This window comes from Notolepis coatsorum, assembly GCF_963971535.1.
Source record: "Notolepis coatsorum genome assembly, chromosome: 10".
NCBI classification, from domain to species: domain Eukaryota; kingdom Metazoa; phylum Chordata; class Actinopteri; order Aulopiformes; family Paralepididae; genus Notolepis; species Notolepis coatsorum.
The window spans coordinates 101,742,113-101,769,447 of NC_140174.1; the positions used below are offsets into that span (position 1 = coordinate 101,742,113).

The window sequence follows — 27,335 nt, forward strand, 5'->3', positions numbered from 1 at the left end:
TTTCACCTGTTGACATCGGGGAAGAGGCATGGCACTCTCTCGGGCCAAAGAGATATCACTTGTTAGCTGTGACCAGCAGCGCTATAGCTCTCTATAGATCGGGCTTCCCACGATCGTGAAAACAAGATAATCTAGATGAAACGATTATTGTGCCGCATGCCGTGTTGCTCTCAGGTTGTCTTGTCTTGTAAATACAGCACGCCCTTCCTTCACAGAGGTGCGCCCCCCCCCCCCCCCCCCCCAAACCCAAACAGCAGTTTTGTGAGGTTTTGTCCATTGCTCACTTACTCGCTCTGTTCCTTTAAGCCTACTCGCTCTGTTCCTTTTGTTTTTCTGTTAATCAATTGCATTCCCCTATTCACACGCTTCTTCCCAGAGACGCCGTTGATTGGTGCTCCCCCAACCACACGCTTGTCAATCTCATCCCTCAGCTGTCACAGCTTGTCAATTAAGCATTCCCTGATTATTTATACCCCGTTTCCCCATTCAAGTTTTGTTGGATCGTTTTGATATTTCAGTAGCATTCGCCGTTCCTGCCTTGCCTGCTGTTTTTCCCTGTGCTTTGCCTCCAGGATATTCAAGAAGTATTCCGCTTGGACACCCGTTTCCCGTGGCGACGCGCTCGCCCCGTTTTGATCCTACTCTCTTTACGCACAGCGCCTGGGTGAGTTTTTATGACTGTCTTTGATCCTATTCGTTTTCGTGTGTTTAAATGACACTGAAGATTTCCTGCTTTTTGTCAGACAGTCACTCACCCAGCGTTCAGCTTTTTTGGATTGTTCATTGGGATAATATTTGGCCTTAACATCGCTCACTGTGTGTTTACACACCGAAGATATTATCACTTGGATTTGTATTTGGGACTTCGCTCACAGTGTTTATTTGCACCGAAGATTTCTATCACTTGGATCTGTTGTTTGGGACGTTACTCACAGTGTGTATATACACCGAAGATTCTGTCACTTGGATTACTCTGTTTTTTGGTACAAGTCACCTCTCCTGTCACCTGCTCTGTTCCCAACTGTACTCTGAGCTAACCCGCTCCCTCTCTCCCTCTCGGTCCCGTTACCACCTCGGAGATCTGCCGAGAGAAGTCTGCAGAGCGGCTCTGACGTCATCGTCTGCTTCCCCAGACTAACCATCCCGGGAGAAGCTGCAGAGCAGCAACATTCATCTATGCTTGTATCCCAGTCTCTGTTTGTTCTCTACCAAGTCAATGCTGTTTATTTAGTGTAAATAAACAAGCCCTTGTTTTTGGCAACTCTGAATCTACTCTCTTGTGACGTTGCGTTTGGGGTCGGTGTCAAACCATAACATTACGATCCAACCAAAATGACGACCCCAGCCGACACAGAGAGGGTCAGAACCGCACTAGCTAATCAGATCGAGTTGACCAAGGATCACAGTCACCAACTAGAGAGGGCTGCGGCTGCGGTGCAGGATCTCAGGGAACAGGTCCAGCCTATTCAAGGGTCCCTGGCCGCTCTGGCAGGACAACAATCTGGTATTCTCGTTCAGCTTCACTCGCTGAGCGACACCGTTAACGCTTTACTTCCCTCACTTCCTTCAGGAGCATTCCCCGCAGCCCCAGCAGTTCCCACGTTTCCCGATCCCGCACCTCGGGAACCCCGTCTCTCCGTCCCACGGCTGTTCGACGGCAATCCCGAGGAGTGTGCCACATTCATCATGCAATGTGAGTTGGTTTTCCGTCATCAACCAAGTCGATTCACTTCTAGAGGGGCCCAAGTGGCCTATATGACAAACTTGCTTTCAGGCCGGGCTGCCCAGTGGGTCACTTCCTCCTGGGCAATGGATGCAGATTTTGTTTTCTCCTATCCAGACTTCGTGGCGGAGCTCCGCAGGGTGTTCCACCATCCAGCCCGTGGTCTGGACCCTGGAGCCCGGTTGGGTACCTTCCGACAGGGGAGCGGTGGGGTAACTGACTACGTCCTGGAGTTTCGACTGGCGGCGGTGGAGAGTGGATGGAACGACCCTGCACTTCGCCTAACCTTCTTGAGGGGGCTCAGTGACGCAGTCAGGGACCAGCTCGCTACCCGGGAGGTGCCCGACTCCCTCGAGGACCTGTTTAGCCTCGTCATCCGCATCGACGGACGCCTCCAGGAGAGAAGGCGTGAGAGGACCCGACTGTTACCTCCTGAGGTACCCCGGATTCCCCGGACTCGAGACGTTACTGCTGGTCGCCCTGCCCTCAACACGACTGGTGGTAGCGGACCCTCCCGTTCGGTTCGCGAGGAGGAACCCATGCAGCTGGGACGCTCTCATCTGAGCCAGGCTGAACGTGAGGCAAGGCTCAGTTCCGGTCTCTGCCTCTACTGCGGAAGGGAGGGACACCGAATCGCCAACTGCCCCACCCGGCCAAAAGACCAGGCTCGCCGAGACCCCGGGAAATCCTGGTGAGCCGTTTTTCCCATTCCCAGAGCCGCGCACCACCTGGCCATCTGATGAGCGTCACCCTGGCCTGGGGGGACCAACGAGCCATGGTGGAGGCCCTCATCGACTCTGGGGCAGACGAGAATTTCCTCGACTTCGAGTTTGCTACCCGAGCCAACATTCCACTTGAGGACCTTGTGAGGCCCTTGGAGATCTTTGCGTTGGACCAACACCGCCTGGCCGACATCTCTCAACGCACCGGCCCAGTCGTGCTGACCATCGCTGGGAACCACGTTGAGAGAATCCAGTTCCTTATCACCCGATCCCCTCTTGTCCCGGTGGTCCTGGGTAGGCCCTGGCTCGCGCTGCACGAGCCCCACATCGCCTGGTCCTCCGGTACCATCAGGGGCTGGAGCTCTTCCTGTCACGCCCTGTGTCTGCAGGCGGCGTCCTGTCCCCCGCCCCGGAGGCCCGCTGGTGAGTCGCCTCCGGACCTTTCGTCCATACCTCCCGAGTACCACGACCTCTTGGAGGTATTTAGTAAGTCCAGGGCTCAGGCCCTTCCACCTCACCGCCCTTACGACTGCGCCATTGACCTCCGCCAAGGGGCTCCCCTTCCCGGCAGCCGCCTTTACAGTCTGACCGTTCCGGAGAAGAAGGCGATGGATCAGTACATCTCTGAGTCATTGGAAGCAGGACTCATTCGGCCTTCCTCCTCCCCGGTGGCGGCCGGTTTCTTCTTTGTTGGGAAGAAGGATGGGGACCTTCGACCCTGCATCGACTATCGCCAGCTCAACGAGATCACCATCAAGAACAAGTACCCTCTACCCCTCATGAACTCCACCTTCGAGCCACTCACCCAGGCTACCGTCTTTACCAAGCTGGACCTCCGGAGTGCCTACCATCTTGTCCATATCCGTGAGGGCGATGAATGGAAGACCGCCTTCAAGACCCCCAGGGGCCACTACGAGTACCTGGTGATGCCGTTCGGCCTCACTAACGCCCCGGCGGTATTCCAGGCACTCATGAACGACGTCCTTCGTGACATGCTGGAGGTGTTCGTGGTGGTGTACCTGGACGACATCCTCATCTTCTCCAGGACCCTCGAGGAACACATCCAGCATGTCCGCCGGGTGCTGGAGCGCCTCCTCCACAATCGGCTCTTTGTCAAGGCGGAGAAGTGCCGTTTCCACTCCGACTCCGTCGACTACCTGGGCTTCATCGTTGAGAAGGGCTTGACCCGAGCGGATCCTCGCAAGATCCAAGCTGTGGAGGATTGGCCTGAACCCACCACTCGGAAGGAGTTACAGAGTTTCCTCGGGTTCGCCAACTTCTACCGAAGGTTCATCCAGAACTACAGTCAGGTGGCGGAGCCACTTACCAGACTGACCTCTCCCGCTCTGCCGTTCGACTGGTCCCCAGCGGCATGTGCTGCGTTCCGCTCCCTCAAGAAGAGGTTCACTTCCGCCCCTATCCTGCTCCACCCTGACCCCAAGAGACAGTTCATTGTAGAGGTGGACGCCTCGGATACTGGACTGGGCGCTGTCTTATCCCAACGTTCGCTTACGGACCAGAAGGTACATCCTTGCGCCTTCTACTCGCGTCGGTTCCTCCCTGCCGAGAGGAACTACGACACCGGCAATCGGGAGCTGCTGGCGGTCGTGGCTGCGTTGGAGGAGTGGCGTCATTGGCTAGAGGGGGCCGAGGAGCCTTTTACCATCTGGACGGACCACAAGAACCTGACGTTCATCCGCGCTTCCAGGCGCCTCAACGGTCGGCAGGCGAGATGGGCCAGTTTCCTCAGTCGGTTCGACTTCTCGCTGACTTTCCGTCCCGGTTCCCGCAACACGAAGGCCGACTCCCTGTCCCGGTTACACTCCAAGGGGGCTCCACCCTCTGAGGACCCGACTCCCATCCTCCCGGAGGCCAGGGTGGTTGGAGCCATCACCTTGGGAATCGAGGGGGTGGTTAGACGTGCCCTACGCTTCCAGCGTGCTCCAAGCAACGTTCCGATTCATCGTCTCTTCGTCCCCGACTCTGTCCGGTCCCGGGTGCTGCTATGGGGCCATACCAGCCGGTTCGCCTGCCACCCGGGCGTCCATCGCATGTTCTCCTTCCTGGCTCGTCGTTTCTGGTGGCCCACCATGCGGAACGACGTCAAGGAGTTCGTATTGGCCTGCGCGGTCTGTGCCCGCAGCAAGGCCTCGCACCAGGCACCCTCCGGGCTTTTACAGCCACTTCCCGTTCCGAGCCGTCCTTGGTCACATGTGGCGCTAGACTTCGTCACAGGTCTTCCCTCCTCCCAGGGGAACACTTGCCTTCTGACCGTGGTGGATCGATTCAGCAAGGGGGTTCACCTCGTGGCCCTTTCCAAGCTTCCCTCAGCGGCCGAGACGGCGGACCTCCTGACTCACCACGTGTTCCGCCTTCATGGGTTTCCCCAGGACATCGTCTCTGACCGGGGGCCCCAGTTCACCTCCCAGGTATGGCGGGCCTTTTGCAAGGGATTGGGGGCGACGGTCAGTCTTTCCTCTGGTTATCATCCCCAGACTAACGGACAGACGGAGAGGATGAACCAGAGCGTGGAGTCTGCTCTTCGGTGTGTGGCAGCCGAGAGACCGGCATCCTGGAGCCGTTTCCTTCCCTGGGTTGAGTACTCCATCAATTCAATGGTCAGTTCCGCCACCGGCCTCTCACCATTTGAGGTTTCCCTGGGCTACCAACCCCCTCTTTTCCCCGCACAGGAGGCGGAAGTGGCAGTTCCCTCCGTGCAGGTCCACCTCGACCGCTGCCGACGAGTTTGGGAGATCACCAGGACCGCGCTGCTCCGGACATCTGAGCGCGCCTGTCGTGGGGCCGACCGGCGCCGGGTTCCTGCGCCGACTTACCACCCTGGGCGGAGGGTGTGGCTCTCCGCGAAGGACCTCCCGCTTCGGTCCTCGGCCAAGAAGCTCAACCCCCGTTTCGTCGGACCTTTCGAGGTCCTGAAGGTACTCAGTCCGGCGGCCCTGCGTCTGAAACTTCCTGCGTCCATGCACATTCACCCCGTGTTCCATGTCTCCCGGGTTAAGCCCGTCTCCCTCAGTCCCCTGATGCCTCCAGCTCCTGATCCTCCGCCTCCCGTGATGGTGGATGGTCACCCCCAGTGGCAGGTCCGCCGGTTGATGGGCGTTCGGCGGCGGGGTCGGGGGTTCCAGTACCTGGTGGACTGGGAGGGTTACGGCCCTGAGGAGCGGAGCTGGGTCTCCCGGCAGCTCATCGTGGATCCCGGCTTGATCACTGACTTCCATCGTGCCCATCCTGACGAGCCGGGTCGGCCTGGTCGCCGGGTGGCTCCCGTGGAGGGGGGGGTACTGTGAGGTTTTGTCCATTGCTCACTTACTCGCTCTGTTCCTTTAAGCCTACTCGCTCTGTTCCTTTTGTTTTTCTGTTAATCAATTGCATTCCCCTATTCACACGCTTCTTCCCAGAGACGCCGTTGATTGGTGCTCCCCCAACCACACGCTTGTCAATCTCATCCCTCAGCTGTCACAGCTTGTCAATTAAGCATTCCCTGATTATTTATACCCCGTTTCCCCATTCAAGTTTTGTTGGATCGTTTTGATATTTCAGTAGCATTCGCCGTTCCTGCCTTGCCTGCTGTTTTTCCCTGTGCTTTGCCTCCAGGATATTCAAGAAGTATTCCGCTTGGACACCCGTTTCCCGTGGCGACGCGCTCGCCCCGTTTTGATCCTACTCTCTTTACGCACAGCGCCTGGGTGAGTTTTTATGACTGTCTTTGATCCTATTCGTTTTCGTGTGTTTAAATGACACTGAAGATTTCCTGCTTTTTGTCAGACAGTCACTCACCCAGCGTTCAGCTTTTTTGGATTGTTCATTGGGATAATATTTGGCCTTAACATCGCTCACTGTGTGTTTACACACCGAAGATATTATCACTTGGATTTGTATTTGGGACTTCGCTCACAGTGTTTATTTGCACCGAAGATTTCTATCACTTGGATTTGTTGTTTGGGACGTTACTCACAGTGTGTATATACACCGAAGATTCTGTCACTTGGATTACTCTGTTTTTTGGTACAAGTCACCTCTCCTGTCACCTGCTCTGTTCCCAACTGTACTCTGAGCTAACCCGCTCCCTCTCTCCCTCTCGGTCCCGTTACCACCTCGGAGATCTGCCGAGAGAAGCTTCCCCAGACTAACCATCCCGGGAGAAGCTGCAGAGCAGCAACATTCATCTATGCTTGTATCCCAGTCTCTGTTTGTTCTCTACCAAGTCAATGCTGTTTATTTAGTGTAAATAAACAAGCCCTTGTTTTTGGCAACTCTGAATCTACTCTCTTGTGTCGTTGCGTTTGAGGTCGGTGTCAAACCATAACAAGTTTCATAGTTTCAGCTTGTGTTGAGAGGGAGGAGGGAGAGGAGGGAGCCACAGAGCGTTTCTCTAGTTATTTTGAAACGTCTTTGGTAACTTGTAGAAGATGACAAAAAGGCAGCCATTCGAGAAGATAAAGGTTCAGTCGTCATCATATGATGTTCTCAAATTGATGAGTAATCGTGGTCAATAATCATGATTGCAATATCAATCAAGATAATGGTGATTATGATGTTTGCGTAATCCAGCAGCCCTACTCTGTCGGTTGGTTGGTCAGCCAGTCAGTCCACAAAAATGCCCCCCACCCTCTAACAGCCACACGTTCCCCCTAGGAGGTGTGTGTGTGTGCGTGTGCGCGCGCGTGTGTGTGTGTGTGTGTGTGTGTGTGTGTGTGTGTGTGTGCGTGCGTGCGTGCGTGCGTGCGTGTGCATACCAATGTGCTAAAAGGGGCGTGGTAACGGGAGTCGCCTATTGCAAAAAGGCGGGGGGTATAGGGATTTATCATTGAAAAAATGTATTATCGGCTATTGTAATAATTCTGCCTCATGAACATCGGCAAGCTTTCCATTTCCCCCCCCCCAATAATGTCCCTTCTATCACTAACATTATTGTTTAATCATTTTTGGTTGAAATAAAGTGTTTCTTTTTGTATCTACTTTTTCTCCCCATTTTTTCTATTTTTCTCCCATCACAATTTCATATTATCCAATTCTTCCCTCCCCTGTCTCGAACGTTGTTAGACCAATGTGGACCACGCCTTGCATCACGTGTCCCCTCCGGTACACGAAGGAGGCAGCTGTCGCATCTTTTCACCTGCACAGCGCGATCTCTCAGTGGCGAGGAGTAACGCATGGGAGGCTCACGCTGCCCCCGATACTTCCTGATTCTGCTGTACAGGCGCACCAACCAACCTGTAGGAGTCGCTGTCCACAACGTCCGATCCCCACCCACCGGCTTTCCCGCCCCTAACACTGCCAATTGTGTTAGTATGAACGACCAGCCAAGCCGGAAGCAACGCCGAAAGCTGGGCTCGAACCCAGCATCTCCTGCGTTAGTGGCGAGCGCCTTGCCCACTGCGCCACTTAGCCGCCCGAAATAAAGTGTTTCAAGTGGGGTGGACCGCGCGGGAAACAACAATGACGTAACCACTACACCTCCCTATAGACCTCTCACTTGCTCCTGTTCTGTAGTATTGCTGCAGCTATAGGAAAATGCATGAATATTAATCGATGGCTCCTAGCTTTGTCTGTGTTCATGCTGGCTGTGGTCCCGTAAACAAGGCCTTCTAATATAGTACATTTCTCTCTCTGATAAGATTCGGGGATTTAGAATTTTCGAAGCAGCCGTTAAAATCGCTAGCGGATCGGGTCACCGGCGTTTCAGTGCATTCTCTGCAACATCCGGTCCTTTAGGGTCAGCAATTTGGCTTTTAGAAATTGCAATGTAAACAAAACGTCATGTCCTTTGGTGAAACACAGTTTTCCCATTAACCCCACATGCAGCATCAAGGACAGGATTACTGGTAAACGGGAAATGAGAGTCAGTCTCTAGAACGTGAGCAGAGGGTTGTACAACAAGCAAGCAAAGATCAATGCTACTGGGCTTTGCCATGACAACCAAGTGTTATTCATCCTTTCACTGCTTCCACATTTACACCCCCCCCCTCTCTCTCTCTCTCTCTCTCTCTCTCTCTCTCTCTCTCTTTCTCTCTCTCTCTCTCTCTCTCTCTCTCTCTCTCTCTCTCTCTCTCTCTCTCTCTCTTCTCTGCCTCCCCCTCTCTCTCTCTCTCTCCCTTCTCTGTCTCCCTCCCCTCTCTCTCTCCCCCTTCTCAGTTATCACCCTTTCTTTTGCAATAATTTCTCCAGACCAAGCACCAGAGGACAGGTTAATTTGCAGGCTAATAATATCGTTCATACTTTTCCAGGGGCAAGCTATTTCGCAAGATTAAAACAGTGTTATTGTCAAAACCGGATGTCCCGCGATGATGTCGGGGAGTTCGCAACCCTCTCTGCGCCGCCCCTATCTCCCTGTCTCCGGCTGTCCCTGAGCAACGACCGGAGTGTTAAATGTCCCTTGACTAAGACGGGGAGGACGTGACCCTCTTTGCGCCGCCCCTGTGCCTCAAATAGATTCGCTATCAGCTCTATCTTTAATCTTTCAAAATGTTCAGTTGCTATCGCTATTAGCTCTATCTTTAATTTTTCAAAATGTATAGTTGCTATTGCATGCACTCATCTGTGTTCCACTACACACATGAGTGCATGCTTACCAACTGTCTGTCTGCAACACTACTATCACCAACATCTAAGAAGGGAGATCCCCCCTTGAATGGCCCTTCTAAGGTTTCTCTCCTCCACACTGCCTGTGGAGCTTTTTTCCCTATTGTTAGGTTTTAGTGAGTTTTTCCTTATCTTCGCGTGGGGTATGTCTGGGAGTGCTTGCATTCTTTCATTTATTTGTATTCATCTAAAAATGTTTGGACCTTATGGTGTTCTTGTTCTGTTCTTGACTTATTGTTATGTTTTCTTCTTGACTTGTTTAAAGAAGATCTGTACGGCCCATGGGGACATTAACGTGTGTTGTCGGGCCCTATAAATAAATTTGATTTGATTTGATTTGAATTGTCCATACTACCACACTAGGGGTGCTTTCTCACTCACCATCGGGGTCGAATCAGCTCCGTACCGTCTCGTTCCGTCTTTGAGTGTGAACCCCCCCCCCCCCCCCCCCCCCCTCTCCCCCCTCTAGTTTGTGTACACACTTCAGTCTTGGTTCGCTCCGGGTTCTGTTTACGGTTTGCGTTTTGAGCGTGTACGCTTGCCGTAGGCGATGATGTCACGCTCGAAAATGTAAACACAGGAAGAGTGTTAACACGGAGGTGGAGACTGGATGCTGATATAAAATAAACAAATAACCAATAAATATGAAGTTATATTTGAACCTCTGTTGTCAAGCCTTGTCAATATAACCCACCCCCTTTTCTCACGAATGGATGGTGTTGTAGAGTCCGCTTTTGAGCGTTTCCCAGGGCTAACGCTAAGCTAACGGCTAACGCTAGTTAGCTTAGCCTATTACTAGTAACATTGCTTGCATCAATTATATTGAATGTCATTGATCTACCGGTCGATCACGGCCGACTGGTTGGGCACCACTGGTCTATAGAAATAAATGCATTCGAACAAGAAAGTATAGTAGACATAGCAATGGCAAACGCTAACGCTAAGCTAACGGCTAATGCTAGTTAGCTTAGCCTGTTCAGCAGCTAACATTATCCCATCGCTCGTGGCAATTATATTGCATGTCATTGATCTACTGGTCGACCACGGCCGACTGGTTGGGCACCACTGGTCTATAGAAATAAATGCATTCGAACAAGAAACCAATGTATAGACATAGCAATGGCAAACAAAATTGCCAGGCCTAATGCGAGCCAGGGAAGTGCTGTGCTTTGTGTAACGTGGCTTCATGTTTTCATCCACTGAGCTGTGAGGCTCCACATGCTTGTTTTGGTTGAGGTCTGAACTCGCAAATTGCCCATAAATATCGTTTTTGTGGGTATTGTCCAGTTGTTGCTGTGTGGTTTTATCTGCCCAAAATTCAAGCAAGCATGAAATCATTACAGTAACAACGTAGTGTGTGTCACGCCCCCCGCTCCCACTAGCGCGCACCCGACACCACCTATTTCACCGGTCCAGGTTCAGCGCCCCCGGGGACGAATCAGCGGGGGACGGGGACGGGGGGAGCGTTCTCACTCAGACGGACACACCCTTTTCTGGTGCGACCCGGCGCTGATTCGACCCCGAATGGTGAGTGAGAAAGGGCCCTAGGACTCTGTGTGTGTGTGTGTGTGTGTGTGTGTGTGTGTGTGTGTGTGTGTGTGTGTGTGTGTGTTTAAGTTTAAGTTTAAGTTTATTTGGATCCCCATTAGCCACAGCAGTGCTGGGGCTATTCTTCCTGGGGTCCATAACACATAAAATACAGTTACAGACGTATACACTCACAACATTTACATATCATACAGACAATTAAAACAACAATAAAAACCCTTATACACTCATAACATTTACATGACATACTTAAGCATTACATCACACGCAGGAGTGGTTTGTGACCAATAAACCATGCCTAGGGGTGGTCGTTAGACCCCCCTAGGCATGGTTTATTGGTCACAAATCACGACTGCACGTGGTGTAAAGCTTTTATACAACTGCCAGATTCATCCAACCTTATTTCTATACAATAAACACACATTAATCGAAGATTTATTGAAAAAACCATCCGCCAGAAAAAGTAGTTCCCACAACTCCATGTGGAAGCAGCTTGAAGTGCATCCAACCAAACTAACACATCCAACTGTGTATTATTGGAATGATTGAGAGAAGTTGCCTCATGTGGAAGCAGCTTGAAGTGCATCCAACCAACTAACACATCCAACTGTGTATTATTGGAATGATTGATTGAAAATTGTATTACCAGATGCAGAATGGGTACAATACAATACGGCTCAATACACACAATTGTTAAGGGAATGCAGACCTACTTTCCATAGAACTTCATTCTTAGATGCTTCTATATAAAGTAGGTAAAACAAATTAAAACGTTTTCTTTGCCCTATAGGAAAAAAACGTTTTCTTCGCCCTATTTTTTTATTTATTTCTTTTAGCCTAAACTTAACCAGTTGGAAACCAGGGGTACAGTAATAAAATTAGCAATCAACCAATCAATCAATTCAATAGACCATGCTCACTTAAAACAGCGCTGCTTCTCTCTCAGTCTGACTCCCCCGCTGTTGCAGACAGGAGTGTGTGTGTGTGTGTGCGTGTGTGTGTGTGTGTGTGTGTGTCACAGTGTGTGTGTGCGTGTGTGTGTGTATGTGTGTGTGTGTGTGTGTGTGTGTGTGTGTGTATGTGTGTGTTTGTGGGTACGCCAGCGTCGGACAGTGTGAGAGAGAACGCTGCAGTCAGTAGAAAGTAGGAAGGAAGAAATTTAAATCAATCAATTAATCTATCAATCAATCCGCGATTTTTCTTTTGTTCTAGATTGAGTCAAGACCCATCAATTACATCATCCAACATTGTTTAAAGGACTAACACATTCCCCTTGACAGAATCGCTTCATATTTAGTCGTTATGGTGCTTTCAACATAACCATTTGTTGTCCGCGATCTTGTTTTCTCCCGGAGTGAGCCGGGGAGGGTTATGTGATTCGGTTGTGGGCGGGTCCTGAGCCCAGGACCGTGGATTGTTGCCAATAAAGACGTGTGAATGGCCAATCAGAATCGAGAAATTTGCATGCCGTTGTATAAAGACCATTAAAACAACAATAAAAACCCTTATACACTCACAACATTTACATGTCATACAGACAATTAAAACAACAATAAAAACCCTAATCAAATTCATAATACAAGATACAAATATATACGCCTTATGAATTCATAATACAATACAATAATACCTGTTCATATCAGCCAATTATACAATATTTTAATAATATATCCCTATCAGACACATGCCTTTTCATCCATATATACCTATCTCTTTATCAGACACATACATTTTCATTTACGTACACACTATCTATTAGGGAATGTCAATTTCTTTGGTTGAAAATGTTTTTTTACCACGATTTTGAAACGGCATTTACTATTCTCCTGCTTAACATGTCTGGGAAGAGAGTTCCATTCCTGCATACCACGGAACATGACAGTTCGCTTCATTGCATTCGACCTCACTTTTGGAAGTGTAAAACCTCGTGCAGAAGCATGTCTGGTGGAATGGTTGTGTCTGTCAAGACTTATTGATAAATTGTTATATAAAATTGAGGGGATCTTTGTAACAAGAATATTCCTTGTGAATACAAGGAGTGAGCAGAGTAATTTATGTTTGACAATGTGGTATAATATGTCCTCATGTAAATATATCCCCCTCCCCTGTGTTCCCTTTACCTGTGCCCCCCCCCCCCCTCTCTGTGGAATAAGACACCCCCCTCCCCTGTGTCCCCCAAACCTGTACCCCCTCCCCCCCATCTGACCTATCAAATGGGACCACACACCCCCTTTGTTGAACTATAAAGGGCTCCTCCCGACCACAATAGAGGCTTCTTACCTGGGTCATTTCAGCTGATCACCTGGGGCGAGAGCCTCAGCCATTCTCTCTATGTATTCTATCTGTTTGGTTAATAAACCTTGTTATTATCCAAGCCTCGGTTGACTGAGACATTCTTCATCAGGATATCCACAAATATCCCACAATTCTCACTTTTCTTTCTTATTAGCCACTAAGGTAATGTCTATTGTATATATTTATTTAATTTATGTGTTACTGTTTGGCCCTGCCACACGACCGACAGAGAACACCTTGTCAACAACGACGCAACATCATTCAGATTAATACCTTCACAAGCAGGAAACTTTTCACACAATTGTATGTATCTGCAAAACGATGAACTAGGGATGTGATGAAAAGAAATCAATGAGAAAACATTAACAATGGTTAGTAATAATGAGCTAAAATGTATTGCTGAAGGAAGAAGTGACCACATGATCACATTACATCACATTAGAATTACTTAGGTTACAAAATTGTATTGTCAGACAAGAAATAATCAGTTGTTTTATTCTCTCATAGAAGAGGACATGCAACGTTGTTTTGCACCTGTATGGTGAACCATTGATAGTATATGCACTAGAATTACATACAGAAGCGATGCATAAGACGTTTTATCTCCTCATTTATAGAGAAGAAATGGAGAAAATTGCCTGATTCTAAGTAAAAAACCAACAAAGCTGAGGCAATCACAGATGAAAGTGACACTCAAACTCAGATTAAATACAACTGGATCCTAAGTAATTTCATCAAGAATCATCACAAAATGTGCAAAAATATATATATATATTTGTGAACAGTTTCCCATAATCAATCATGTTAGTTTTATTAACCACCAGGTTAACGGTTGTTAAAATGTTTTTGTACACATTAGCCTTATGTGTAAATCCGATTCCTAATAATTATGAACACAATTTTGTTTTTTCACCCTGTGCACTCTGACCACACAGACAGTGCATGTATTTAATTGGTTTATTACGATGCCTGTATGCACAACGATCACATTAGCTCCCCAGAGTCACGACATGAACGACTGAAGGTATGCCAAGATATTTGCACAGCGATAGCTTCTAATGATTATGTTAATTGTTGTTTGATATCAGAAATGGGACCACTCATTGATATAGGTATTTTGAGCGATTAATAAAAGAAAAGGGTGATATCTATTCCCACATCTCTGATATCAAAATAACACAGACCGCAGTCCAGTCGATCATGTCATGAATCATGTATGTAAATAATTCTATTAATCATGTATGTAAATAATTCTATTTTTAAACTATTATCCCCACTTTTACCTGTTCCAAACAATCCTGGTATATTATACATTAATCTCACCCACATTATAAGAAAGAAAAGTGAGTATTGTGGTATAATATGTCCTCATGTAAATATATCCCCCTCCCCTGTGTTCCCTTTACCTGTGCCCCCCCCCCCCCTCTCTGTGGAATAAGACACCCCCCTCCCCTGTGTCCCCCAAACCTGTACCCCCTCCCCCCCATCTGACCTATCAAATGGGACCACACACCCCCTTTGTTGAACTATAAAGGGCTCCTCCCGACCACAATAGAGGCTTCTTACCTGGGTCATTTCAGCTGATCACCTGGGGCGAGAGCCTCAGCCATTCTCTCTATGTATTCTATCTGTTTGGTTAATAAACCTTGTTATTATCCAAGCCTCGGTTGACTGAGACATTCTTCATCAGGATATCCACAAATATCCCACAACAAGTAACCAAGTTAAACAAATGTGCATCGCTGCAACATTAGTTCTGTACTCACAGCGAAGCGCTATACGTGCTGCTTTGTTTTGTACCATTTGTAATTTTTTCAGTTTATTCGTTGTTACATTCGACCATACTGCAGGACAATAGTCAAGATTTGACAAAACCAGAGCTTGAATTACCTGTTTGATAGAATTTAGTGGTAACAAATGAGCACATCTTTTAACAACAGAAATCCCTCTTCCCATTTTCACTACTATATTGTTTATATGGTGTGACCATGACAATTTACTGTCTAATGTTACCCCTAGGAGTTTAGTCTCCTGGACTTGATTAATTACCACATCACTTATCAAAAGTTTCAAGACTGGGTTCGTTCTTAGAGTATGGTTTGAACCGAAAATGATGCTACTTGTCTTTGATATGTTTAGAACTAGTTTGTTATTCTTTATCCATTCCATCACTGATTGCAACTCTGCCTTTAGGACCGTATTTAATTCATTGGCTGTTGAGGCTGATGTGTAAATCGTTGAATCATCCGCATACATAGAAATATAGGACTTATTTAGGACAAGAGGCATGTCATTTGTAAATATGGTGTAGAGCAAAGGCCCAAGGCAACTTCCTTGGGGTACTCCACACCTTACCGTTTTAACTTCTGAGTAACTCCCATTAAAAAAAACTATTTGTTTCCGGTTTGCTAAATAAGTTTGCATCCAAGATAGTGCAGATGAGGAGAAACCGTAACATTCAAGTTTTTTAAGTAAGAATTTGTGATCTATGATGTCGAATGCTGCAGTAAAATCAAGCAAGACAGCTCCAACCATTTTCTTTTTATCTATCTCTTTCAGCCAATCATCCGTCATTTGGGTTAAAGCAGTCGCTGTTGAATGTCCTTCACGATATGCATGTTGAAAATCAGTGGTCAATGTGTTAAAAGAAAAGTAGCTTTTAATCTGTTCACTTACTATTCTTTCCATCAGTTTACTCAAAACTGGCAGTAAACTTATGGGACGACTATTAGATCCTGAGAATGGCAATTTCAAATTTTTTGGCAGTGGTATTACTTTGGCAGTTTTCCACTGTTGCGGATACAAACATTCACTAAAGGATTGATTTATAATATGACAGATAGCAGGGGCAATTAAATCAGGGACCAATTTCAGAAGTTTCCCGTCAAGACCGTCAACACCTGGTGGTTTGTTTTTAGTGGTACTTAACATATGTTCTACATTACTTATAGTCACACTATCAAAATTAAATTGACAATTTTTATCTTTCATTATTTTATTCTTTATTAATAAATAAGATTTTTCATTATCTATTGTTTGCATATTATTTCTTAAATTATCTACTTTTCCAATAAAATAATTGTTAATATGATTAGCAATCTCAACTGGTTTGGTGAGGAATTTTCCTTCCGTTTCTAGAAAGGATGGGGTAGGTTTCTTATTCCTGCCCATTATTTCATTTAGAGTATTCCATAATAATTTACTGTCATTTTTTATATAATTAAACCTATTTTCATAATACAATTTCTTCTTCTTCTTATTACATTTTGTAACAACATTTCTTAATTTACAATATACCTCCCAGTCTGATTTATAACCTGATGTATTTGCTATTAATTTAGCTCGATTACGTTCTATCATATATTCTTTTAGTTCATCATCCAACCATGGTGTTCTGACGCTTCTGACTGTAAACTTTCTCAATGGTGCATGTTTGTCAACAAGTGGCATAAAAATGGTATCAAATTCCCATAGAGATTTTTCAGGATCTTTTTCCCTCAACACCTTTGACCAACATAGATTTTCAACATCCTTCACAAAGCTGTCTTGATTAAACATTTTATACGATCTTTTGTAAATTATTTTAGGTCCCAGTTTTGGCATTTTAGTCTTCCTCACAATAGCAATTAAGTTATGGTCACTACAACCAACAGTTACAGATACCGCCTTGGAACATAGCTCTGCATTGTTAGTAAAAATGTGATCAATGCAGGTGGAGACCTGGTTACCATCCTTTTTCAAACATATCCTAGTTGGTTTGTTAATTACCTGTGATAGACCACATGCATTTGCTACAGTTAGAAGTCGTTTTTTCAATGGGCATTTCAATGAAAACCAATCGATGTTAAGGTCACCCATAAAATAAATCTCATTACTCAAATCACACACTTGGTCCAACATGTCACATATTTGTTCTAGATACACATTATTTGCACTAGGTGGTCTATAACAGCAACCGATCAACATAGGCTTCAAATGAGGCAAGTGTACTTGCAGCCATAATGTTTCAATTTCATTATTCATTAAATCTTCCCTAATCTTCTGTGTGTGTGTGTGTGTGTGTGTGTGTGTGTGTGTGTGTGTTGTGTCTGTGTTGTGTCTGTGTGTGTGTGTGTGTGTGTGTGTGCACGCGTGTGTGTGTGTGTGTGTGTGTGTGTGTGTGTGTGTGTGTGTGTGTGTGTGTGTGTTGTGTCTGTGTGTGTGTGCGTGTGTGTGCGTGCGTGTGTGTGTGTGCGTGTGTGTGTGTTGTGTCTGTGTGTGTGTGTGTGTGTGTGTGTGTGTGTGTGTGTGTGTGTGTGTGTGTGTGGTGTGTGTGTGTGTGTGTGTGTGTGTGTGTGTGGTGTGTGTGTGTGTGTGTGTGTGTGTGTGTGTGTGTGTGTGTGTGTGTGTGTGTGTGTGTGTGTGTGTGTTCTCTACCTCTGATTTGAGCCTTTCAATCTCTGTGTCCTGATCCTCTAGTTGAGTGCGGAGCTGATTGGCCGCCACCTTCTCAGTCTCCACTATCTGGACCAGGTGGATGTACTTCTGCATCAACACCTCGCGCTCTATGATGATGTCAGAGTAACTGCAAATAAAAGACCCACAATTATGATGTCACAGAAGGACACAAAACCAAACTGTTCCAATCTAAAATACTCACAGAGTCATAGCGAAGGCCAATGAGGAAATATGTGGACCAAGAAAAAAAAATACATTTCTGTGTTTCAGATAGAGCTTCTAACAAATCGAAGAATTAAGCAGATTTTTGCCAAAAGTAATACAGATTCAGATTCAGATTCAGAGTTTTATTTCCCACATGGAATCAATACAATCAGAGTTTCATAAATATCATACCATGAACAAAAGGAGCAGGAAGAAGAATAAATCTTAACCTGCCCCTTATTCCTAAACTAAACAAGTATTTAATTGATGGTCGGCATACAACCTAATTTACACAAAATAATCATTTATATCATATACAAGAAACAAATAATCCACAGTTTAACAGTTTTACAGAAAGTGTACTCTGCATATGTTACGTTTTGGGCTTGGTCACAACATCAGTATTACTGTACAGAATACTGTACACAATACTGGACATTATACTCCCAAAAATTTAGCAGCAGTTCTCAGCCTGTCTCTCTTGGTCAGGGGCCTGCTAGTTCCATATCTGTCTGCATATAATCCTCCTATATACCTACTTATACACCTGCATATAACCCATATAACTCTGTATGATAGCATGTACAATAATGCTGTATATACCATATATATATATTTACCGTATATATATATATATTTACCATATATATATATATGTATCCACATCTGTCTGAATATACCTGTATATAATATATTTTATATACTTATAATGCTATATATGCACCTGTCTGTACATACCGGCACATACTCCTTTTACATATCTGTAGATACTATATATCCCTTACCTACTCTTACCAGTTACGCTGCTGGCCAGTAGGACTATGACCATACTGTCTTTATACCTGAATCACTGTACATATTGGTATTACAACTCTGTACATACATCTGATTAGCACTACACACAGTAGTACTAATTTATATATTTTGTACTCAGTTTAATCACCTGTACATTACTATTGCACTTCACTGTTACATTTGCACTCTGGTTGAATGCCAAGCTTCTTTTCGTTGTACTGCACTGTATGATGACAATCACTTTTAATCAAATCTATTCGTTTTAAAGTTATCCCTCGAGCCGGCTCTGTCCCCGGAGACCAAAGGGAAGCTGGTTCCTCAAGAATAGAAAGATTGAGAAACACTTGGAGCACCTACCTGGCCTGCTGGATAGCCTCCACCCACTCGTCACACTCATCCTCCTCATCCGTGCGCAGCTCCAACGGCTTCTGTCCATCGTGACCGAACACGATAAGGAAGTAGTGCTGTGAAGAGAAACCACTGTTTACTGATCCCACAGAGAAAGAGGGACCATATTACTGTATGTCCAGACAGACAGACAGACAGACAGACAGACAGACAGACAGACAGACAGACAGACAGACAGACAGACAGACAGACAGACAGACAGACAGACAGACAGACAGACAGACAGACAGACAGACAGACAGACAGACAGACAGACAGACAGACAGACAGACAGACAGACAGACAGACAGACAGACAGACAGACAGACAGACAGACAGACAGACAGACAGACAGACAGACAGACAGACAGACAGACAGACAGACAGACAGACAGACAGACAGACAGACAGACAGACAGACAGACAGACAGACAGACAGACAGACAGACAGACAGACAGACAGACAGACAGACAGACAGACAGACAGACAGACAGACAGACAGACAGACAGACAGACAGACAGACAGACAGACAGACAGACAGACAGACAGACAGACAGACAGACAGACAGACAGACAGACAGACAGACAGACAGACAGACAGACAGACAGACAGACAGACAGACAGACAGACAGACAGACAGACAGACAGACAGACAGACAGACAGACAGACAGACAGACAGACAGACAGACAGACAGACAGACAGACAGACAGACAGACAGACAGACAGACAGACAGACAGACAGACAGACAGACAGACAGACAGACAGACAGACAGACAGACAGACAGACAGACAGACAGACAGACAGACAGACAGACAGACAGACAGACAGACAGACAGACAGACAGACAGACAGACAGACAGACAGACAGACAGACAGACAGACAGACAGACAGACAGACAGACAGACAGACAGACAGACAGACAGACAGACAGACAGACAGACAGACAGACAGACAGACAGACAGACAGACAGACAGACAGACAGACAGACAGACAGACAGACAGACAGACAGACAGACAGACAGACAGACAGACAGACAGACAGACAGACAGACAGACAGACAGACAGACAGACAGACAGACAGACAGACAGACAGACAGACACAGACACAGACAGACAGACAGACAGACAGACAGACAGACAGACAGACAGACAGACAGACAGACAGACAGACAGACAGACAGACAGACAGACAGACAGACAGACAGACAGACAGACAGACAGACAGACAGACAGACAGACAGACAGACAGACAGACAGACAGACAGACAGACAGACAGACAGACAGACAGACAGACAGACAGACAGACAGACAGACAGACAGACAGACAGACAGACAGACAGACAGACAGACAGACAGACAGACAGACAGACAGACAGACAGACAGACAGACAGACAGACAGACAGACAGACAGACAGACAGACAGACAGACAGACAGACAGACAGACAGACAGACAGACAGACAGATCTGACTTTAAAGTGCTACTCCTCACCTACAAAATTTTAAATGGGCTCGCACCGCTCTATCTATCCGATCTCATCTCACGATACTCGCCCGCTCGTGCTCTGCGCTCACAAAATGTGGGGCTTCTATCGATTCCTAGGGTTAAAAAGAAATCCGCTTTTCTGCAGACATGGGAGAATTTTGAAACCTCTGTCTCTGTCTCAACTAGGGTTGGGCACCGAAAACCGGTTCTAATAGGAACCGGTTCCTAACTTCCGGTTCTGGAACCGGAAGTAACTTATTTGAATTTCGATTCTAAATTTCATTTTTTTTTTTTTTTTTTTTTTACTTTTTTTTTTTTTTTTTATATATTTTTTTTTTGTTAATTAATACCCTAGTTACAGTACAGCAACCAAATTAAACTGTATCAAGTCAACTGAAAATGTGAATAGTATGATTTTCTTTTTGAAATAAAAAAAAAATTAAAAATCTCCTTCGAAATAAGCTGTGACCTGTTTTGACCTGCACCTCAAAGAATCGGAATCGAGAATCGTTTAGAACAGGAATCGATATGGAGAATCGGAATCGGAACCGGAATCGTTCAAATCCAAACGATGCCCAACCCTAGTCTCAACCGGTCCCATGGAACAGCTTCATACCGCCTTCTGTCTGGACTGCAGCGCTGAACCTTACCTGCTCTGCCCTGACCAATTCTGAGTGGTTTCTCCTGCCCCCCGGGGCATATGGCCCTGAGCCATCGTCTTGTATCTCATCCTGTATACATATGCTTGCAGTAGTTCTTAGTTCTATCTATTACTTAATTTCACAATTGTCTTATATACTTTGATTCTGTCACCATGTATGCATATGCTCACCAGTATTGGGCACGTTACTTTAAAAAAGTAACTAGTTACAGTTAGTAGTTACTTCTTCCAAAAAGTAACTAAATTACTTACTCAGTTACAAATTATGAAAGTAACTAGTTACTTCAGAAAGTAACTATTGCGTTACTTTCAAGTAAATTTTTTACATACACAAATCTAAACTATTTTAATGTTGCTGTGGGACAAAGTGAGACTAGCCTCCAATCAAATGCCATGTATGTAGATATTATAATCACTATGTTTATATAGTGGATCATATACAAACACAATAGATGTTTTGGAACTGTTGATATGTATTGCCCCTCAACAGGCCACAACTGGGCAACATAAAATTATACTTGTTAAGCACTATACCAAAACTAAATAACAAATATATACTCTTTGTAGTGCAAATAAAACAAAAAAACAGATGTGTCGTGTGTGTCTCTCACTCTCTTTCTGTATCTCTCTAGTCTAGTTATCTCTCTCTCTCTCTGAGCACCTGCAGACTGTGCTATTAAACCAGGAAGTGCAGCACTATGTTGGTAAGGCTGTCAGTAGTAGAGCCTCCACTACTGCAGTGCCCTGCGCTGCAACACAAGACTAAGAGCGAACAAAAAACGCTCATGGACCCGTCTCTCGTTGACTGACTCGCTTGTGTTGTTCGTTGGATTCGTTTTGGATTATTTGGGCTCGCCAAACAAATTATCAAAACGTACACGGACCCACGGACCGTGGTCTCTCGTTGACTGACTTGCTTGTGTTTTCGTTGTGTGTCCGACTATGCGTGCTTTCGAACACCCGCCCAACTCTACCTCTGATTGGCTTACCATGAAGTTGTATTCAACCTCAGCCAATCGTCGTCTCCTGCACTGCCCACTAACCAAGGAAGAACAGTATTGCCTCTCGGCGCAGAGATCTAGTTGGTCTGATGAAAAAAACGGCTTCAATCATAGTAACGCACCGCATTTTTTGGCAGTAACGGTAACAGCGTTATTAAGACTGGAAGAGTAATCCGTTAGATTACTCGTTATTGAAAAAAGTAACGCCGTTAGTAACGCCGTTATTTATAACGCCGTTATTCCCATCACTGATGCTCACTACATGTATTTATTGCTCCATCTCTGCCCACTACACTTCACTTCACATAATGCTTACTACATATATCTATTCTATTCACATATATGCTTACCACATGCATCTATTGCTATGTCCGCCCATCACAATCATGCAAACTGTCTAACGGCTATCCTGTCTCCCTGTGAGTGGCTGTCTCGTGGTGATGACCGGAGTGGTGGTCGTCCCGTGACGATGACGGGGAGGATGCGACCCTCTCTGCGCCGCCCCCATGCCTCAAATAGATCCGCCATCAGCTCTATTTTCAATATTTCAAAATGTTCAGTTGCTATTGCATGCACTTATCTGTGTTTCATTACACGTATATGTGCATGCTTACCAACAGTTTTGCCTGTTTTATTGCAACACTACTATCACCGACATCTAAGAAGGGAGATCCCCCCTTGAACGGCCCTTCTAAGGTTTCTCTCATGTGGTGCATTTTTTCCTATTGCTAGGTTTTAGTGAGTCTTTCCTTACCTTCGCATGGGGTATGTCTGGGAGTGTTGCATTAATTTATTTTATTTATTTAAAAGATTTTGGACTTCTTGGTGTTTTTGTTTTGTTCTTGATTAATTGTGATGTTTCTTCTTGACTTGTTTAAAGAAGACATGTCCGGCCCATGGGGACATTAACGTGTTTTGTCGGGCCTTACAAATAAATTTGATTTGTTTGATTTACTAACAGTGTTCACTCCGAAAGAGAGATGGAGAGACAGAGTTTGAGTTTTCTATTGCAACTAGATCAAGAAAGATGCTGTACGCTGTTAAAATAAGTGTTAAATAGCTCTACATCCAAAGAACCATCACTGATATAGAGTGTTTTGGTCATTAACATGGGTCTCCCAGTTAACAAAAAATATGTTTATCCAATCAGGAGAGAGAACCCAAGATGTTTTTACTAATTTCAAGAAATCTTGCCAGGCCAAATTTGCTTACTGCACTGGTTTATTTTACTTGTTTCAAGGACATAATTTGCACGTTTATTATTCTTTATTTTTGTCAGAGAATTTTTGCAGTGTGGAGTTCTCTCTCCTGATTGGATAAAGTGAGAACAGGCTACCAGAAAATGTATTTCTGTTTACTGAAGAGCGGAGGGACCGTGAGAGTGATGGCCGTCGGAATACAGGGCTATTATTTTAACACTTTCTATGCCACTCACAAGTTTTCTCGGAATTATTAATATCTCGTTGAAAGCCACTCACGAGATTTCTCTGATTTTTTTCTTTTTTTCTTTTTTTAGCGATCTGAAATTATATTGCATCACGCGAGACTACCCTAGTATACCCGAGCTCCGCCGGCGATCAGATGTAGAAAAAAAGCGCCCGCTATCGTCTCCCAGATGACATAAGGGATTTTGGAATGGACTCAATGAAAATGGATGGGGAAAAAAATCCTGTACTCCACATTTTCCAGTCCACTGATGCAGCCGGGGTTATTAGAGTTCATTCTGGAGCCTCTGAACCCTGCGGAATCATGTGTGCTACTGTACACACGTTGGATCTAACACTTATCGATTTTTTTGAATGGTGATCAGGAATTGGAATATACCAGTTGGATACCATCTGGTGTCAGGTAAGGAATCTATGTTATCAGTGTTAGGATAATCAGACTAATTTTGATGAAGATATAAGCTGTTTTGTGAAATGGGCTCTTTCGGTTTCACTGAAAAAATCCAAGAGGAAATGAACACGGCGATTATCCGTGCGCGGCTCGAATGGGCGTGCGTGTACGTATAATATTGATCATCTAGCATTTATTTGAAAACGATTCATAAATAGGCCGACAAATATCAACGTTCTGGAATATTCCAGTAAAAGACGATTATCATAGATGCCCCAGAATGGACTGTTTTTTACCTCAAAACGGGTGCTTTTCAAAATGCTCTCAAACGGAAATGAAGCGATAAAAAACCAATCTGCCTTGACAGCACTGACTGGAAAAAGATTCTTTGATAAGCGACGGGCAGATTAGACACAGCCATAATTTAGACCTCGTGGCACTGAAAGTGTTAACACCACTAGCAGCACCTTTAAGAGTGCTGTTCTTCCCAAAACCTACAGCCAAATACAACAATTTGGAAACAAAGAGAAATTCAAGATACCAGATCTCTTGGCAAATAAATACAAATGTACCATTTTGTCAGCAAAACACATAGCAACCTGCCATATAATCAAAATATATTTCCCCCTCATTTCAATTATTCAGCAGTGGCATAATTTTTCTAATTCCAATTTTACAGGTCAATTGATAACATATTTGTATACAGATTGCTTTAAATGGTAAATGGTGCATTTATATAGCACTTTTATCCAAAGCACTTTACAATTTGTTCCTCACATTCACCCATTCACTCACACACCAACGGCGGAGGCAACCATGCAAGGTGCGAACCTGCTCATCCAGAGCAATTCGAGGTTAAGGCCTTGTCCAGACTAAAAAGATTTTGATCTTTTTCGTTTTCATTTCGTTTTCATTTTTAAAAAGTTTTCCGTAAAAACGAAAACGTCTCAAGAAATAAGTGCGTGCCACAAATGTACAAAATAAATGTCTTTCCTGTTTTAGACGTTGCTCTTTTATTTTGAAAACCCCCAACCGGAAGTGTTATCGTTGTTCGTTGCTGTGTCGTCCGGTTCTGTGATTTTGAGCTAACGTAACGTTAGTTTCCAAAGTAGTGGAGAGAGAGAGAGAGACCGCGGCTCAAACTACCTGTGTTGTATTAAAGTAATTGATTGATGTTTAACTTGTCCCTGTGTCCAGTCATTTCGACTAGCAAACGTTGTCTGTATTTAACGTTACCTCAGGAGGATACCACTGTCTATTGTATTTAGTTGGTTAGCTATTTAGCTAATGTTGATAGCATTTTGAATAGCATCAATGCTAGCTGGCTGGCTACAGCTCAACACCAGCCATGGGAATACTATTCACTAAATTATGGAGGCTTTTTAATCGTCAAGGTAGGAGAGGATTTGTCATGATCAACTGAAGGCGTATGCTATGGAACAATATGTGCTTGGCTACTACTTGGGTTTTCAGAAAAAGGCCAGCTATGTGACGCTAATCTCTAGCTAGTATCGTGTATTGCATCACAGTAGCCTCCCGGTGTTTAATAAACACTTCCAACCAGGACATATCTGTACATATAAGACAAGCCCGATCAAGCTCAATAGCTTCTGTAACCCGAACGCAACTACTCTGATGCCATTGTTGTTGTGATGTGGGAGTTTGCACACGCAGGGTAAGGGAGAGGTGGGCTATCGCGTCAACAGTTCAGGAAAAGACTCGTATCGCTTGTAAAGGCGGCGGCGCAAGGGTAGCGTCTTCAGAATTGTGCACTCTGGGAGCCGGTTTCAGAAAATAGCATCTTCAGGCTGACAGAACGCAGTTCCGTGTGGATGAAAGGTACATACGATAAAATACTTTGACTGATACGACCGAAATCGGTTTCGTCTGGACATGGCCTAAGTGTCTTGCTCAAGGACACTTCCACACGCTACCTGGGAGGAGCGGGAATCGAACCAGGAGCCTCCGGATTACCAGACGACTGCCCTACCTCCCAAGCCACTGTCGCCCCCCGCTTTACTATTGGGTTTTATTGTTGTGATCATTACTGGTGGTGTTGTATTTCTGCTTTGGCCAATGTAAGAACAGCATCTTGAACTGAATTAACACAACCGTATCCATACCTGCAGCACCATCTAAATAAGTGCCAAACAGTGAAGACGGTCAACTGTGATGGTGAGATGTTTTTGCTTCTTTGAGCTGTTGCTGAGCAGTACTGTATATATATTATATTTAATCTAGATTAATCTATCTGCAATCCTGGATTTAATCTAGATTAATCTAGATTAAAATGGCAAAAAAAAAAAAAAAAAAAAACTGCCGAAGGCATTCAAAATATGTGTGTTCTACCCAAATAATGACCAGAAGTAAGTCCTTACTTTTTCTTTCCTCCTTATGTTTCTCAGGCCAGGTGGCCCATTACACCATGAGCCCATCTCCTGTTTCCAAAATGCATTACAGACTGTTTGAAAAAGCTGTTTTGCTATGATAATTGGTAATGAAATATCAAAATAATGTTCAATAAGATGTACTTGTGTTTAATAAGTTGTTTTATTCAGAAGTTAACACAAATAAATAATATTACCAGTACAGTACAGTATATAGCACTCTCAGGAGCAAAACAGAAAGAATCATTTCAAACTTGAACTATGTGACATGGCTTGAATCAACTGCTCCAGTGGAGTTGCTCAGTGGCCAATGGTGTCAACTGTGGTTGTACTGGGCAGCTCCCAGGTGTGAATGGAACTGTGTGAATGTGAAGCAGGGCGTTCCTGAAAAAGAGCATCTGTGCTCAGCGAACCTACCCTGGGTAAATAAAGGTAAAAAAAAAAATGTAAAAAAAAAAAAAAAATTAGATTAATGCGTTAATTATATTATCGCGCGATACTAGTATAGCGTTAACGCAGCACGTTAACGCCGTTAACGGCCCAGCTCTAATATATATACATGACGTTTGGCAACTGAAAACACTGTTATATTAGTCGTACTGGCGAATCGCGTCCTGCTCTTCGCCATCGAGATATACCTCATCTCCAGTACCTAGTGTACTCCATCAACGAATAAAAAACAATACACCCAGCACCTGCCAGGCCCCGTCCTAGTGCTACGTACTATATAGCACTAGGCGTGGTCACCACTCGCTCTTCCTCTATTTTCATTTCCATCATAGCGGATGCGTGCACCCTATGCAACTAGTTGTCATGAAAAGTTTAGAGAAATTGCGTAATATTGAGTGCTTACCGGAGATTTGCTTACACCTGGAATCTTCGCGCCATGTTCCAACGACACGTCGGGTCTATCCTGATGTTTCCTCGTCTTGTGGCAGCAGATCGAGGGACAGCGTGCGAGGTTTGGCTATCGAGCCGGCTCGTACACAGGTAGGCCCTGTGTCATCAGGCATTGATGCTAGTGTTAGTAATGCTGGTTGTTTTGTTACACAACCGAGTTGTGTGTCGGCGCCAGGGGCGGGATGTTTTAACCGGTCTTAACCGGTTCATTGATGAAGGTCAGTCGGTAGCTAATGTGGGGGGTTTTGCTGAATCCTATTTACCCTTTTTACGGGTGAATGGGTTGACAACAGGGTGCAGGGCGGGTGTGCCGTGGCTAAGTAGCCAGGTAGCATCGATCCTG

The 27,335-nt window shown here is 45.2% G+C and overlaps 1 protein-coding gene across 1 annotated transcript in view; it reads right to left on the reverse strand.

Moving 5' to 3' along the window:
* The window catches only part of LOC311235659 (ras-specific guanine nucleotide-releasing factor 2-like), a gene marked incomplete at its 5' end in the record, with an annotated part of 229,087 nt that overhangs the window by 159,620 nt on the left and 42,132 nt on the right, over positions 1 to 27,335 (reverse strand). The window contains 2 exon segments of the mRNA XM_084323123.1: positions 17,305 to 17,452; positions 18,682 to 18,788. Of these exon segments, the coding sequence (XP_084179249.1) occupies positions 17,305 to 17,452; positions 18,682 to 18,788 (255 nt within the window).